General features: G+C 48.1%; 1 protein-coding gene across 1 annotated transcript in view; it reads left to right on the top strand.

The window, feature by feature from the left end:
* SYNE1 (spectrin repeat containing nuclear envelope protein 1) overlaps positions 1-17,986 on the top strand; it is a 459,183-nt gene that overhangs the window by 227,957 nt on the left and 213,240 nt on the right. Inside the window, exons 60-62 of the mRNA XM_084827854.1 lie at positions 3,646-3,801; positions 8,995-9,159; positions 15,992-16,164. Coding sequence (XP_084683980.1) covers positions 3,646-3,801; positions 8,995-9,159; positions 15,992-16,164 — 494 coding nt within the window. The remainder of the gene's footprint in view (positions 1-3,645; positions 3,802-8,994; positions 9,160-15,991; positions 16,165-17,986) is intronic.

Genomic DNA, 17,986 nt, shown 5'->3' with positions numbered 1-17,986 from the left:
AAAACCATAGCTTTGATTATATGAACCTTTGTCGGCAAGGTGATGTCTCTGCTTCTTACTATGCTGTCTAGGCTTGCCATAGCTTTCCTCCCAAGGAGCAAGCGTCTTTTAGTTCCATGGCTACAGTCACCGTCTGCGGTGATCTTGGAGCCCAAGAAAATAAAATCTGTCACTGCTGCCATTTCTTCCCCTTCTATATGCCAGGAAGTGATGGGGCAAGATGCCATGATCTGAGTTTTTTTAATGTTGAGTTTCAAACCAGCTTTTGCACTCCCCTCTTTCACCCTCAGCAAGAGGTACTTTAGATCCTCTTCGCTTTCTGCCATTAGGGTGGTATCGTCTGCATATCTGAGGTTGTTGATAATTCTCCCAGCAATCTTAATTCCGACCTGTGATTCATCCAACCCTCCATTTCTCATGATGTACTCTGCATATAAATTAAATAAGCAGGGCGACAATATGCAGCCTTGTCGTACTCCTTTCCCAATTTGGAACCAATCGGTTGTTCCATGTCTGGTTCTTACTGTTGCTTCTTGACCCTCGTACAGGTTTCTCAGGAGACAGGTAGGTGGTCTGGTACTCCCATCTCTTTCAGAATTTGCCAGAGTATGTTGTGATCCACACAATCAAAGGCTTTAGTGTAGTCAATGAAGCAGAAATAAACGTTTTTTCTGGAATTCTCTTGCTTTCTCCATGATCCAGCAAATGTTGGCGATTTGATCTCTAGTTCCTCTGCCTCTTCGAAACCCAGTTTGTACTTCCGGTAGTTCTCGGTTTGTCCACATCATGTGAAATGTATATGAGTCTGCACATAAAGAAGCTTCAAGAAGCTTCAAGGCGTGGTCAATGACCAGGACTTGATACAAAAAGAAAAAAAAAGATTATCTGAAATTTGGGGCCACGAGTGTGTAGTTTTAATAGGGATGTCAGAGAATTCCGCCAAGGATCTCAGGGAGGCCAAATGCCAGCGCATTCGGCCCCCCAAAATCGGTGGCGGAACGGTCTGCCCCCCCCCCACCCCCGGGACGAGACTTACCTGGGGCGGATCTTCCTGGCGGTGGTGGCTCCGGCAGTGGTGCGGCGGCGGTGGCAGCGGCGGCCGGTCCTCTGACCGGCTGCCGCCGCTGCCATTTCCAGTTAAAAAAAAAAAAAAAAGTGATAGGCTACGTAAAGATTTACGTAGCCTATCACGGCTGACTGCAGGGATGCAAACGGTGGCGGCTACAGCAGAATCCCTGTAGCAGAATCCCAGCGGCCGGATGTCCAGCTGCTGGCGGAGCCGGCTGGCGGCTCCGCAGAATCCCTGCGGAGCACAGCCGGCCGGCCAGGATTCCGGGGGGGGGGGAGGAACGGAGCACCTCCCCCCTGTCCAGGATTCCGGGGGGAGGGACGGAGTGCCTCCCCCCCACCATCAACATAATCCGCGAAAGGTAAGTGCCTTTTGTACATCCCTAAGTTTTAATGCACTTTATTTAGAGCACAATCCTATGGCCGCTAGACAGCGTCTAGATGGCCATAGGATTTTTTGTTTTCTGGAAACTGCACTCGAACAGCTTGTACTTCCGGTAGTTCTCGGTTCACATACTGCTGAAGCCTAGCTTGTAGGATTTTCAGCATAACCTTGCTGGCGTGTGAAATGAGCACAATTGTACGGTAGTTTGAACACTCTTTGGCATTGCCCTCCTTTGGAACTGGAATGTAAACTGACCTTTTCCAGTCTTGTGGCCACTGTTGAGTGTTCCAAATTTGTTGGCATATTTAGTGCAGCACTTTAACAGCATCATCTTTTAGGATTTTAAATAGCTCAGCTGGAATACTGTCATCTCCGCTAGCTTAGTTGTTAGTAATGCTTCCTAAGGCCCACTTGACTTCACTCTCTAGGGTGTCCGGCTCAAGTTCAGTGACCGCACTATCATGGCTATCAGGGACATTCAGATCTTTCCTATATAGTTCTTCCTTGTATTCTTTCCACTTCTTCTTAATCTCATCTGCTTCTGTTAGATCCCTGCCTTTTTTGTCCTTTATCATGCCTGTCTTTGCACAAAACGTTCCCTTGATATCTCTGATTTTCTTGATCTTAATAGTGCAACTCATTTACACACGGACTAATCTTGCAGTGAGGAAGGCGAAAACCCTGCCCCCCTTTCTTGCCAATTAGAAGGCGGGTAAAGTTCCTTCCCAGCCCCATTAACTTCTGACTGATTTCTGTCCACTGCAAGATCTACTATTACCAGGTGTGGGTGGGAAAGCCGGCAATGGCGCCAGCTGACCCATGAGGCCTCGCTCTTTTGTGTGCCAGGCGGACCAGAGAGGTAACTGCCTGCCACTGCTCCCATTTAGCTTGTCTCCTCAAGGCCACCACACCATGAGCCAATCAGCCTTTCGATTGGTGCCTTGCTGTCGGGCTGCAGGGAGGCGCCAGTGCTGCTGCACAGGCTCGTGCCGGCTCCCTTCCTTTCCCACCACTGGACCTGCATGTGCCCACAATAGTGGCTCCCTGGTAAGCGGGCAAGTCAACCTCGCGAAATAATAGTTTGTGATTGCTTAGAGGTTCTCGAATTAAACATGGTTGCTTACATTCCTAATAAGTGAGCGAGTCTTTCCCAGCTAAATAAAATCTCAATAGTTTTTCCATCAGACCAGGTTTCCCTTATCTCCACCCTACAGACAGAAACAGATGCTATACACTGGTCTTCTTCTGCCTCTAATTCTTCCTTCTTCTTCTGGCTTCTAGGATGATTCAGATGTTTCGGGGACTACTTGCTGAAGTTCCATGCAGTCAGACATAAAATAGAAACCTAAAATATACTATGTATAACTTGATTTGCTCATAACATTATTAGATTTGGTATAATAAATGTAAGGTATAGTTTATTCAGAAAATAATTACATATTTACTAACTGAGGGTTAGTAAAAGTTTTAAAAGTTTTAAATTTTGATGATAATTTTATGAACAAACCAAGTTATGCATAATATCTTTTATGTTCCTAGAGCAACCTGGTGCCCTCCAGTGCTTTGGACTAAAACTCCCAGCATTCTGGCCCATTGGCCATGCTGCTTGGAGCTGATGGGAGCTGAAATCCAAAACATCTGGAGGGTACCAGGTTGGAAAAGGCTGTCCTAAAACACCAGTATGAGTTTAGATCTGTAATGAGCACTAGAAAAATAAGTATTTTTCCATTCTCCCCAACATTTCAATTCCCCGCCCCCAGAAAAATAAATTTTAAAACAAAACTAGTTTTTTCTATGGCTTCAAAATTTCTGGGAATTTTATATCTCTATGCAACCAACATTCCACATTACAATTAAAATGATAGTGGGGGTGCCAGGTTGGGAGGGGGTGTTGCACTTTCCCATTGACAAAAGATTATGATTTGATTGTTGAAAAAAAGTCTGGAATGGAACTACTACCTAAGGAGGTGCTTAATTCCACCACCCACCCCGCCGCACAGACATACACACAAAATAAGTAACAATTGCATATTTGTTGCACTATAAACTGATCATCTGGAAAGGTCCTTTGTGTCCAGGTCCCTTAACAGAACGTGCTTATGGACATCCTTTTAATGTTCTTGCTGCTTTGCTTTCTTTCTGGCTTGCTTGTTTGCATCTACACTTAACAGAAACGTGCTTATGCTTTACAGTCTGTCCTTGAGGAAATAACGTGTCATGAGCCTCAGCTCAACAGGCTAAAAGAAAAAGCTCAGCAGCTTTGGGAAGAACAAGCTGCCAGCAAAAACTTCATGCACAGAGTATCTCAGCTATCTTCTCAATATCTTGCTCTGAGCAATGTAACAAAGGTAATGCGCCTGTCTGTGTGCTTTTATGCTGCAGATCTAATGAAAAACAAACGCTCACATTCTGAAATGCTGCAGTTCTGTTTGTGTAGTCCCCTTCCTGTTTGTATTTTAAAAGTGGTGATATTAACAGATGCCAAGGCAAGATCACGTAGTAATACTTCTGTCTGCATACTGGTAACATAGCATATGAGCCGATGCACTGTGTTGGCACTGGGGTAATGCCTTAGGTTTATATAAGCATTATTATTATTATTATTATTATTATTCCCCACCTTTTTCCCAGTCCTGGGACACAAGGCGGCTTACAAAAATTAAAACATATACAATTAAAACATATGAAAATATACAAAAGTTAAAATAGAAATTAAACAACAATATAATTAAAATTATATTAAAACAGCATTTTAAAACAGCATTTTAGCAGCTTACCCTCGGGTTGCTACTGTGTCCCAAAGGCCTGCTGGAACAAGAATGTTTTAGTCTGCCTCCGGAAATGCATCAAGGAGGGAGCCATCCTAGCCTCCCTGGGAAGGGTGTTCCACAGCTGTGGGGCAGCCACCCAGAAGGCCTTCTCCTGGGTTCCAACCAAACGTGCCAGTGACAGTGGTGGGACTAAGAGAAGGGTCTCCCCAGAAGATCTCAGAAGTTCAGAACATGGGCAGGTTCATAAGGGAGGATACGGTCTTTCAGATAACCTGGACTGGAGCCATATAGGGCTTTATAGGTCATAGCCAGCACTTTGAATTGTGCCTGGAAACAGACTGGAAGCCAGTGAAGCTGTTTTAACAAGGGATTTATACGTACGCTCCCTGTAACCAGCCCCAGTCAACAGTCTGGCAGCAGCTCTTTGAACCAACTGCAGTTTCCGAACACTTTTCACAGGCAGCCCCATGTAGAGCGCGTTGCAGTAATCCAAATGGGATGTAACTAAGGCATGTGTCACCGTGGCCAGATCAGACATCTTCAGACAAGTTTTTAGGGATGTCAGAGAATTCCGCCACGGATCTCGGTGAGGCCGAATGCCAGTGCATTCGGCCCCTCGAAATCCGTGGCGGAATGAAGCCCCCGCCCCCCCAACCCACGAAAGGCGCACGAAATGGAGCACTTATATCCTGCCGTCCGCACTGACTTGCAAATGGCACGCCATTCACTTCTTCATCATAGCCATGATAGGCTACGTAAATACTTACGTAGCGTATCATGGCTAACGTAGGGACGCCTTTTGCTTCCCTGCGGAGGCCGTGATAGGCTACGTAAATATTTACGTAGCCTATCACGAGAAGCCAAAAAAAAAAAAAAAAGAGCGTACGCAAATGGCAGCAGCTATGGTGGCCGCCAATTGCGTTCCCTATTTTTATTTATTTATTTATTATTATTGAATTTATTAATCGCCCATCTGGCTGGTCACCCAGCCACTCTGGGCGATGTACAGCATACAATAAAACAGTTTAAAACAATAAAATTCTACAATAAAAACATTTTCTAAAATACCCTAACCCACCCCAAATGCCTGCCTGAACAACCACGCTTTTAATGCACGACGGAAGCTCATTAAAGAGGGGGCATGACGGAGTTCCCTAGGGAGGGAGTTCTACAGAGTGGGGGCCACCACAGAAAAGGCCCTCTCCCTCGTCCCCACCAGTCTAGCTGTCCTGGCTGATGGGACAGAGAGAAGGCCATCCGAGGCTGATCTTGTTAAGCGGCCTGTCTGGTGCTGCTGGAGGCGCTCCTTAAGATATTTTTAGCCATTTTAGCCTATGTAAATATTTACGTAGGCTATTACAGCGAAAAAAGGGGAACGCAAATAGCGTAATGGGCCCTATTTGCATTCCTTTTTTTTCCGCCGTAATAGCCTACATAAATATTTACGTAGGCTAAAACGGGGCGGGGGGGAGGAACGCAAATGGCACCCACTACGCTATTTATGTTCCTTTTTTTTCACCGTAATAGCCTATGTAAATATACATAGGCTATTACTGCGAACCTGAGTCTTCAGGGGGAGTGTAACCCCATCCAACACAGGCTGAATCCCTATTGCCTGATCTGCCTTTTGACTGACCAAGAGCACCTGTGTCTTGTCTGGATTAAGTTTCAATTTGTTCTCCCTCATCCTGTCCATTGCTGATGCCAAACACTGGTTAAGGACAGAAACAGCTTCCTTGGAATCTGGTGGAAAGGAGTAAAAGAGCTGGGTGTCATCAGCTTATTGGTGGCACCGAACTCCAAAACTCTGGACAACCTCTCCCAGTGATTTCATGTAGCTATTAAATAGCATGGGGGACAGAAGAGAACCCTGAGGGACCCCGCAAGCTAACAGCCACGGAATCAAACAGGCATCCCTCAACACCACCTTCTGAGTTCGCCCCACTTGGAAGAAATGGAGCCACTGTAAAACAGTACCCCCAAGTCCCATCCCAGCGAGGCTGAAGCATCCCAGAAGAATACCATGGTCGATGGTATCGAATGCCTCTGAGAGGTCCAGCAGAACTAACAGACACATTCCCCCTGTCCAGTTCCTGGCGTAGGTCATCCACCAAGGCGACCAAAGCTGTCTCCGTCTAGGGATGGTGGAGAATTCCACCACGGATTTCAGTGAGGCCGAAGGCACTGGCATTTGGCCCCCAAAACCCATGGCAGAACGGCCTCCCATCCCCCGCCTCCCCACGGAATCCCCCCCGGGACAAAGCTTACCTGGGGCGGATGTTCCGGCGGTGGTGGCTCCGGCGGTGGCTCCAGTGGCGGCAGCAGCAGCTGGCCTCTCGTCTGGCTGCTGCGGACTCAAATGGCGGCTGCCGTAGCAGCCGCCATTTGCATCCGGCCAGGCTGCCATGATAGGCTATGCAAGTATTTATGTAGCCTATCACGGCAAAGGCAGCCATGCAAATGGCAGATTCCACGCCATTTCCGTAGCTGCCTTTGCCGTGATAGGCTACGTAAATACTTACGTAGGCTATCACGGCAACAACAACAAAAAACAGCGTACACAAATGGCGGCAGCTACGGTGGCCGCCATTTGCATTCCCTTTTTTTCACTGTTTTAGCCTACGTAAATATTTACGTAAGCTATTACGGCGAAAAAAGGGGGAACGCAATAGCATAGTGGGCGCTATTTGCATTCCACTTTTTTTTGCCATAATAGCGTACGTAAATATTTACGTAGACTAAAACGGTGGGGAGGAAAAGGAATGCAAATAGCACCCACTACACTATTTGCGTTCCCCTTTTTTTCGCCGTAATAGCTTACGTAAATATTTATGTAGGCTAAAACCAAAACAAAGGGAACGCAAATGGCGGCCACTGTAGCCTCTGCCATTTGCATACAAGGATTTTTTTTTTCCAGAAGGCTGCCCAGCGGCCGGATGTCCGGTTGCGGGCGGCCCCAGCCGGCAGCTCTGCAGAATTTCCACAGAGCAGAGCCGGCCGGATCAGGATTTCGCGAATCACCCACCGCGAATCACCCCGTCGAAAAGGTGACTTTTGTACATCCCTATCTCCAGCCCATACCCAGGCCTGAAACCAGATTGAAATGGGACAAGATAATCCGTTTCATCCAGGAACCCCTGGAGCTGGGAGGTCACCACTCGCTCTAATACCTTGCCCAAAAATGGTACGTTAGAGACTGGACGATAGTTATCTAGTATGGTGGAATTCAGGGAAGGCTTCTTCAACAGAGGTCTCATAACTGCCTCTTTTAAGCATAATGGAACCTTGTTCCAAAGAGGCATTAACCACTCCCGTTATCCACTCAGGCAGTCCTCCTTCAGCCTCTTTAATAAGCCAGGAGGGGCAAGGATCCAGCATACATATGGTGGCTCTCACCACTCCAAGGATCCTGTCCACATCCTTGGGCTGCACACATTGAAAAGAATCCATCAACACTGAGCACGCAGGAGCCAAAGTGACATCCACAGGATCTGCATCAACTACAGCATCCAAGTCAGAACGGATCCAAACGATTTTATCAGCAAAGTGCTGAGCAAATTGTTCACAGCGGGCTGTCAAGTGGTCAGAATTTTTATCACAGGGGCCAGGATGTAGAAGGCCCCTGGCCACTCGAAGCAGCTCCGCTGGCTGGCTCCCTACAGATGCAATGGTGGCAGAAAAGAAAGACTTCTTTGCTGCCCTCACTGTCATGGAGTAGGCTTTCAAATAAGCTCTAGCCCGTGTTCGATCGGACTCGTTCTGAGTTTTCCGCCAATGTCACTCTAGTCTCTGTCTCATTCACTTCATTGCTGCCAGTTCCCTAGAGAACCAGTGTGCTGATTTGGCTCCACTCTGTGAGAGGGGATGCTCAGGGGCGATTGTGTCCACCGCCCTAGCCATTTCCCTATTCCAGAGATCAGACAGGGCTTCAACAGGATTGCCTGCCGAGGCAGCAGGAAAATCCCCAAGAGTCATCAGGAAACCATCCGGATCCATCAGCCTCCTGGGGCGACCAGCTTAATCGGTCCCCTACCCCTGCAGAGGCACTGAGTTCAAGTGAGTCTAAGAACTGGCCATTTTATCCAACAGTGGTGCATGTAGGGGCCATGGAAACAGGTCTACCTAACAGTCATAAAGAGCTACACTGGAAAAAGAGCTATATTAAGTTTTTAAAGGCAAGTCAGGCAGAAAGGTGCTGTGTTTGTGGGGAGGAAATATTTCAGGCTTTTAAATTCACAGATGAATCAAGGGCATCACCCAGCAGAAATATGAACAGTGTTCATGTAACAGCTTTGTGAGATCTTACGCTTGGGTCACCAGTGTGCCATTAAATGGGTATGAGAACTAAGATGTAACAAGGGAAATAAGGTTTGACTTGCTATATAATTAGCAAATGCAGATAAATGCAGGGTACCTTGTAACGCATGAAAAGTATAAGTACCCTTTTTAAAAATTTATGCACATGCAATGGAATCCCATAACTTCCCACCATACGTACTCGCTCTGAGTGCAGCAAGAAGAAAAAAATATGCACTGCTGACATACATTATGATCACATATCATACATGAGTTGTTTGTGCAGACTAATTGTGCAGCAGTGAATCCCGAGCAAAGGAGGAAAATTGGGGCCAATTGATCTTTCTGACTTTCTGCCCCTTGACTCATCCTGAATGTAGTCTTCTGAGATTTCCCTTTCTGATTTTTTTCAACTCTAGTGGAATGGTAGATTATCTGAATGATTGGTAATGTTAACATCTGTATGAATTTAAGGAAAAGGTCTCCAAAATGGACAGAATTGTAGCGGAGCACCAACAGTTCTCTCATGGTCGGAAAGAGCTTCAGGACTGGATGGCAGATGCAATTCAGATGCTAGAGTCTTACTGCCATCCCACAGCAGACAAAAGTGCCCTTGATAGTAGAATGGCAAAGCTTGAGGTAGGTAAACGAGAGCACAAAGAAAGCTTAACTCAGGTGTTTAATATGAAATATTTCTACTCATGTCATGTCATTTTTGCAATATTGTTGAAAGGAATTTTACATATGCACATCTCAAGGGTCCAAATCTGTTTTCCGATCTATTTTATTTCATAATACGAACAAGGGGCATTTGGGATTAAAGCATAACAGAATTAAACCAGATGAGATAACTTATAATTATTCAAGAGAAGCCCTTGTAGAGTATTGGTTATGAATGTTATTCAGAGTTTCACCTGATCTAGGGATGGCGGAGAATTTCTCCCCAAAACTTTGGGGGGCCGAGCGCCAACATGTTCGGCCCCCCGAACAAGTTTCGGGGAGAAATTCTCCGCCCCCCCACCCCCCCGGGACGGGACTTACCTTTGGCGAATGTCCCTCCCGGCGGCGGGTCCGGCCGGCGGTTCGGCGGGTCTTCGTCCGGGGCAGGAGCGGCAGCTGGTCTTTCGACCGGCTGCTGCCGCTGCCATTCCAAGAAAAGAAAAAAAAAAAAAACGCCCCTGTGATAGGCTACGTGACGATTTGCACGTAGATTTGCAAAGTCAGCCGTGATAGGCTACGTAAATCATCATGTAGCCTATCACGGGTGACTTTAAAAAAAAAAAAAAGCGCGTACGGATAATGGCGGCCCCCATAGGGAGCCGCCATTCCCATTCCTTATTTGGTCGCTGTAGTCTACGTAAATCTTTACGTAGACTACGGCGAAAATAAGGGCAACGCAAATAGCTTAAATAGCATTGCCCTTATTTTCGCCGTAGTCTACGTAAAGATTTACGTAGACTACAGCAACCAAATAAGGAACGCGAATGGCGGCTCCCTATGGGGGCCACCATTTGCGTACGCGCTTTTTTTTTTTAAGTCACCCGTGATAGGCTACGTGATGATTTACGTAGCCTATCACGGCTGACTTCGCAGATCTAGCCGTGATAGGCTACGTTAATCGTCACGTAGCCTATCACGGGGGCGTTTTTTGTTTTTTTTTTAACTTTTGAGTTCGCAGCCGGGCGAGGCGAGGCGCCTCCTCCCCGGCCTGAATTTCGGCCGGGCGAGGCGGGAAGCCTCCCCCCCGGCCTGAATTTCGGCCGGGCGAGGCGGGAAGCCTCCCCCCCGGCCTGAATTTCGGCCGGGCGAGGCGGGAAGCCTCCCCCCCGGCCTGAATTTCGGCCGGGCGAGGTGGGAAGCCTCCCCCCCGGCCTGAACTTCGCGGGGGGAGCAGCGAAGCGCCTCCCCCCCACCGCAAAAAGCTTCGAGGACAGGTAAGTGACTTTCGTACACCCCTAGCCTGATCTCATCTGATCTCGGAAGCTAAGCAGGATCAGGCCTGGTTAGTACTTGGATGGGAGACCACCTGGGAATACCAGGTGCTGTAGGCTTCCTGCACTGAGCAGGCGGTTGGACCTGGTGGTGTTGTAGGCCCCTTCCAACCCTACTGTTCTCTGATTCTATTATTCTGTGTGCCAGGACCAAGAAAACTGTATGTAATTTTTTTTAAAAAACCAAATCTTGTGTCTATTGCATGCATGTGAGCAAGTGAATGTCAGATTTAAGGATGTAATATTTTTAATGTATTTTGTTTTGTTTATGATTAACATTTTCAAATATTGTTTATAATGACCAAAGCTAACTTATTTGCAAAGGCAAAACTTCCTTGTTTAGAAGACACTGGGATTTATGAATACGGGGTTCCTGATTAAATCTAGTATCCTCACATAATGGATAAAAGAATCCAAGTTCTATTTAAAAAATAATGTTGCAATGAACATATTTGGGGAGGGGCTATTTGTGGGGACAAAACGAAAAAGTCTGTGAAGAGGCTGGGGAGGGGGAGAACTTTGAAGAAATGTTTTATTGGGGTTGGGGTGGCTGGTGTTTCATTTACCTTATTACGTTAATGAGGTAGCTGGGGCATCTTCAGAATCATTTACTTTTAAAATGGCCCCGAAGTGCTGCCAGTGGTGCGGGTAGGGATGTACGAAAGTCCCTTACCTGAACCCGAAGCTTGATTCGTGGGGGGGGGGAGGCGCTCCGTCCCTCCCCCCGAAATTCTGGCCGGGGGGGAGGCACCCCATCTCTCCAGCCACGAATCCTCCTGTCCTGTCAGGACGCAAATAGCGGCGGCCATAGCCACCGCCGTTTGCGTTCCTGCAGTCAGCCATGATAGGCTAAGTAAATGTTTAATAGCGTTTAATAGCAAATAGCGTTGCCCTTATTTTCGCCGTAGTCTACATAAATGTTTACGTAGACTACACGTGCCAAAATAAGGAACGCAAGTGGCGGCGCCCATGGGCGCCGCCATTTGCGTACACGCGGGTTGTTTTTTTCCCTCACTCAGCCGTGATAGGCTACGCAAGCATTTGCGTAGCCTATCACGGTGTTTTTTTAAAATCTAGCCGTGATAGGCTATGTAAATCTTTACATAGCCTATCACGTTTGTTTGTTTGTTTTTTAAACTTGGAAATGGCGGCGGCGGCAGCTGGTCGGAAGACTGGCCGCCGCCGCCGCCGCCAGGGACATTCGCACAAGGTAAGTCCCGTCCCGGGGGGGCGGGGGGGCAGACCGTTTCTCCACCAATTTTGGGGGGGTGAATGCGCTGGCATTCGGCCTCCCCGAGATTCATGGAGAAATTCTCTGACATCCCTAGGTGCGGGATTCTTCATAATATACAGACTTTCCACTTGGCAGCACTTACTGAAATGCCCATGTGACCATGCAGTGCCATATTCCCAGGTGGCCTAATAGCCTGCATGTGAAGAACTCTGTACTGCTTCAAGTGCATCGGGGCCGTTTTAAAAGTAAAAACAAAGTAACAGGCAGCTTGACTTCCTGATGTACTTCATAAGGTAAATACTCCCCCCCGTGTCCCCAAGAAGAAATTTCTTTGACTTTGTCCCCCGCTCCCTGTGAAAGTGGCTGAGAAACAACAAATCCTTTGCAGGTAGCGGTGGATTTTGTGAAAGTAAGGAGTGTGTTTGGTGCTGCATGAATTAAAAAGCAAACATCTTTCCAAGTACTCAGAGATCCAGGGATCACAGATCACAACCGATACAAAATAGTTTTATTTCAGGATTGTTGAAATAATATTCTTCCTGCAAACAAAACAAGGCATTTGTTGTCAGAGGCTAATATGACTGCCATCTTCTGATCCATTGACATCATTGGGTTCTACACATTCCAACTGTGGGCCAAATTATACATTTATTTATTTAGTTAGTTATTTAATTTATTAATCGCCCATCTGGCTGGTCACCCAGCCACTCTGGGCGATGTACAATAATAGAAACAGTTTGAAACAATAAAATTCTACATTAAAAACATATTTCTAAAAATACCCTAACCCACCCCAAATGCCTGCCTGAACAACCACGTTTTTAATGCATGGCAGAAGCTCATTAAAGAGGGGGCATGGCGGAGTTCCCCAGGGAGGGAGTTCCACAGAGTGGGGGCCACCACAGAGAAGGCCCTCTTCCTCGTCCTCACCAGTCTAGCTGTTCTGGCTGATGGGACAAAGAGAAGACCATCCAAGGCTGGCTGGCCTTGTAAAACGGCCTGTCTGGTGTTGCTGGAGGTGCTCCTTAGATAGGCTGGGCCAGAACCATAGAAGCTTTCAAAACCAACACCTTGAATTTGACCCGGAAAACAACTGGTAACCAGTGCAACTCCTTCAGCACTGGAGTGATGTGACCTTGCTGGCCGCTGCCTTTAATCAGGCGAGCCGCCGCGTTCTGTACCAGCTGCAGCTTCCGAACCGTCTTCAAGGGTAACCCCGCGTAGAGCGCATTAGTCTAAATGAGAGGAGACCAGGGCATGTACTACCGATGGGAGCAGATGGTTGGGAAGGAAGGGGCACAGCCGCCATATCAGATGGAGTTGGTACAGCACTGTCCAGCTCACAGCTGACACCTGAGCCTCCATGGACAGCTGGGAGTCCAAAATGACCCCCCAAGCTGCGAACCTGGTCTTTCAAGGGTAGCCGTACCCCATTCAACACCAGGTCAACATCCCCCAACCTCCTCTTGTCTCCCACCAAAAGCACCTCGGTCTTGTCAGGGTTCAGCTTCACCTTATTCCTCCCCATCCAGCCACTCACCATCTCCAGACATTTGGACAGGGATTCTACAGCCAACCTTGGTGAAGATTTGAACGAGAGGTAGAGCTGCGTGTCATCCGCATATTGATGACACCGCACCCCAAACCTCCTGATAATGGCCCCCAGCGGCTTCACATAGATGTTAAATAGCATCAGGGAGAGGATGGAACCCTGTGGCACCCCACAAGTGAGCAGCAACAGGTCCAAAACCTCCTCTCCCAGAGGAAGAGGAAGGACCGGAACCACCGCAATACGGTGTCTCCAATGTCCAACCCCTCCAGGCATTCCAGGAGGATACTCTGGTCAATGGTATCAAAAGCCAGTGAGAGGTCAAGGAGAACAAGGAAGGAGCATTCGCCCCTATCCAAAGCCCTCCTCATATCATCCACCAAGGCGATCAAGGCCATTTCTGTCCCATGCCCAGGCCTGAAGCCTGACTGAAATTGATCTAGATAATCGGCTTCTTCCAAGTGTGCCTTCAACTGCATCGCCACCTCCCGCTCAATCACCTTGCCCCCAAATGGCAGATTTGAGACTGGGCGAAAGTTGTTCAGAACTTGGGGATCCAAGGAGGGCTTCTTTAAGAGTGGTCTTATCACTGCCTCCTTGAGGGCTGATGGCATCACTCCCTCCTCAAGGGAGGCGTTCACCACCGCCCTTATCCCCTCACCCAATCTCTCTCTGTAGCCCATAATGAGCCAAGATGGGCAAGGATCAAGTAAGCAGGTGGTCGGCCTTACAGATGAAAGCACCTTGTCCACTTCATCAGAAGGAAGAAAATGGAACCTATCCCACAAAACCAGTTTGCGACAGACCGCCTCTTGCTCACTAACTGTATCCACAGCGCATGGAATAACACTCCTAATCTCATCAATTTTATCTGCAGAGTGCCTTGCCAAGGCCTCACAGGAGGCCTTAGAATGCTCCAGCAGTTCCAGAGCCACTGGACTGGCCAGGCTCTGGACCACCTGGAACAGCCTCCTGGGACATAGGGATGTACGAATCCCTTACCTGGCTCCACGCAGGGGCATCCGTGGGGGGGGGGGAGGCACTCCGTCCCTCCCCTCGGAATCCTCGACGGGGGGGGAGGTGCTCTGTCCCTCCCCCCAGAATCCCACCCGGCCAGCTCCGCTCCGCAGACAAGCTACGGAGCTGCCAGCTGGCTCTGGCTGCCCGCAGCCAGACATACGGCCTCTGGGCAGCCCTTCAGGGACGCAAATGGCAGCTTTCGTAGCCACCATTTGTGTCCCTCTATTGAGCCATGATAGGCTACGTAAATATTTACGTAACCTATCACGGCAGGGGGAAAAACCCCAGTGTACGCAAATGGTGGTAGCCGCCGCCATTTGCATACGCTGGGGTTTCTCCCCCCCCCCACCATGATAGGCTACGTAAAAGCGTTACGTAGCCTATCATGGCAGTGGGAAAAACCCCCAGTGTAAGAAAGAGGCTTGGGGGGGGGGTGATTTTGAAGTGAGGAAACAGCAGGTGGGGAAGGGATTAAATGCATCTCTGCTCTCAATCACTTCCTCATGACACAGCTTTCCAAGGAAAACGTGGCTTCAGTTATACATATTCATGTGAAATATGTATTTTGCCCCTATGTATAGGATTGCAAAAAGTTTCAGAATTTACTTCGAAGTCAGCAGGCACTCCTGTATTATTTCTAGGGATGTCAGAGAATTTCGCCACGAATCTCAAAGAGGCCGAATGCCAGCGCATTCGGCCCCCCGAAATCGGTGGCGAAACCGTCTGCCACCCCCCCGCCACCCCCCAGGACGGGACTTACCTTGGGCGAATCTCCCTGGTGGCGGCGGCTCCGGCAGCGGTGCGGCGGCGGTGTGGCAGCGGCTGGTCTTCCGACCGGCTGCCGCCACCGCCATTTCCAAGTTTTAAAAAAAAAAATGTGATAGGCTACGTAAAGATTTACGTAGCCTATCACGGCTAGATTTTTAAAAAATACCGTGATAGGCTACGTAAATGTTTACGTAGCCTATCACGGCTGAGTTAAAAAAAAAACCCACATGTATGCAAATGGCGCCGCCCATGGGCGCCGCCATTTGCGTTCCTTATTTTGGCACGTCTAGTCTACGTAAGCATTTAGGTAGACTACGGCGAAAATAAGGGGAACGCAAATAGCGTAGATGCTACGCTATTTGCGTTCCCCCTATTTTTGCCGTAGTCAACATAAATGTTTACGTAGACTAGACGTGCCAAAATAAGGAATGCAAATGGCGGCGCCCATGGGCGGCGCCATTTGCATACGTGCGGGTTTTTTTTTAACTCAGCCGTGATAGGCTACGTAAACATTTATGTAGCCTATTACGGCTGACTGCCGGGATGCAAATGGTGACGGCTATGGCCGCCGCCATTTGCAGTCCCGGCCAGCCAGGATTCGCGGCGGGAGGGACGGGGCACCTCCCCCCCGGTCAGAATTTCGGGGGGAGGGACGGAGCGCCTCCCCCCCACCGCGAATCAAATTTCGTAAAAGGTAAGTGACTTTCGTAGATCCCTAATATTTCTCCTAATGGCAAAATAGACTGTTACTTCTGCTTTCGTGGCTGACAGCTTGGCTGAGCCTGTGGTGGTGGGGCAGTACAACAACACTTTATTCCGCAAGTAAATTTGGTAATTTCTTTTTCTGTTTGTGGAAGGAGTAGTACAGTGTCACGATAAGGATGGAAACAGGGTCTGTTTGTTTTCCAGGGACTGCTTTCAGTAAAACAGGAGAAAGAAATCCAAATGAAAATGGTACTGACAAGAGGAGAATCTGTTTTGCAAAATACATCACTTGAAGGAGTGCCTGCCATTGAACAACAGTTAAGAACACTTAAGGACACCTGGGCTTCCCTTTTGTCTGCTTGTATTCACTGTAAAAGGTAAAAGGAGATATGGGTGTTGAAGGTGAACTTATAAAATGCACCTGTACATCTTCAGAATAAGGAACAATAAGGGCACAATCCTATCGGGATAGGCAGCCGCCTCCAAACTCGGAAGTGACGGCCTATCCAATGCAGGGCAGGAGAAGCATGGAGGGGATTGTTCCATCCGCATTTCTCCTTCCCTGCATTTGCAGCTAGACAGCTGATTTTGGCTGTCTAGCCGCGGGAAGGGAAAGCCAGGGAGGAGGCTGCCGGACAACACATAGGTCTTACATGCCCCGGCACGCCCCATTTTGGCCGCTCCACGCTCCTCTTCAGAACATGTGGCTGTTCCACGCTGCCTGAAAGACAGTGTGGAAGCGGGGGAAGGTTGGTTCACCAGGAACCGACCTCGGAGCACGGGCTCCGAGGTCGGTACCTGTAAAACCAGATATCCCATGGCCGTCTAGCCACCGACTAGTGGCCATAGGATTGCTCCCTAAGACAATGACCCAGTTTGCATGATTGTGGCTGGGCAAATAAGCCCCAGTGGCTTATTTGCCCCACTGTGTGAGGCAGTAGCATGTTGGGGGGATTAGCATAATTACCCTCAGCAGCACAGCTTGTTGTGTCATGTGAACCCAGCCAGGGTGGCTTGTTGCTTTGAGTAACGTGCCACCCAGAAGCCATGAAGCTCTTATGTATTTATGTATTTATTTATAGTATTTTTATCCCGCTCCTCAGCCAAAGAATGCTCCCTGAGTGGCTTACAATCAATGAACAAAGAAGGCAATCGCTGCGCTCAGGCTTACAATGTAAAAAGATGCAACATGCAAAGAAAAGCCGATGGGAGAGAAGAGGAAAAGAATTAAGTAGACTGTCAGCAGGGCTAGTGGGATGGCCCTGCTCCCCTCTCTCATCTCCCAAAGCAGGGGCAGTCCAACTGGAGCAGGCCCTGGTGTTCCCTTTGCCTGCTCCTGTGTCCCATTCTAGGGTACTGTGTGACTAGTTACCCATGGGAACAAGTCACCCTGGCTTGGCTTGCACGACGTGACAAGCTGCACTGCCGAGGCTCATTATGCTAATCCCCACACACACACAGGGTGGTCAACAAAGCTCTGTGGCTTATTAACCACCCTCCGATCGTGCAAACCAGGCCAACAGCTTAATTTAAATCATACAACATCAGAGTGCCGTTCAGTCACAGAAGTTGCCCAAGTGTGCCCCTTGAACACTGGGTGGTTTTTGGCAAGTGCAGGCTGTCTGTATTTATTAGCTAATTTCATGCTTTTCTATTTGCAGAAATTTTCATTTGCATGCAATTGCTTTAACTTGTCTGAAAAGTGAAAGCCAAGGTATCAAATCCAAACAAAACAAGAACAATAAAATAGTTGGAAACCACATAAGAATGAAGGAGATTTATATTCAATTCTGGATGTGCTTACTCAGAAATAACGTCTAATGATTTCATCCCTAACAAATCTGATTAGTTAGATTAGATAGTTATTTCCTTCTGTTTTTTTAAAGATAACACCCAATATCACTCGAGTTGGCCTCAGCTCATGCAACAGGACTTCTCCTTGCTCCCCTCTTCCCTGGAGCCCAAAGCAGATCTGGGGTGTCTGCAGGGGGTGTGGGGTGGGGGCAGAAGAATCAATTCCACCAGTGGTTTACATCCTGCTGGCAAACAGAAAGCATTGAATACAATCCAGTATCTGGTGAAGCCTACCATAATATAGTCCTTTATCCATTAGTTTGTTTCCCATGGAACTAGTACAAACAGATTACAGGCATTCTATGATCATTTCATAATGCATCCTTTCAAGAAGACAAGGAGAAT

This window comes from Heloderma suspectum, chromosome 1, assembly GCF_057233095.1.
Source record: "Heloderma suspectum isolate Gila_16-S chromosome 1, 16-S_ref, whole genome shotgun sequence".
NCBI classification, from domain to species: Eukaryota; Metazoa; Chordata; class Lepidosauria; order Squamata; family Helodermatidae; genus Heloderma; species Heloderma suspectum.
The sequence above is the reverse complement of the archived record's forward strand: the minus strand, read 5'-3'. Positions and strand labels throughout refer to the sequence as shown.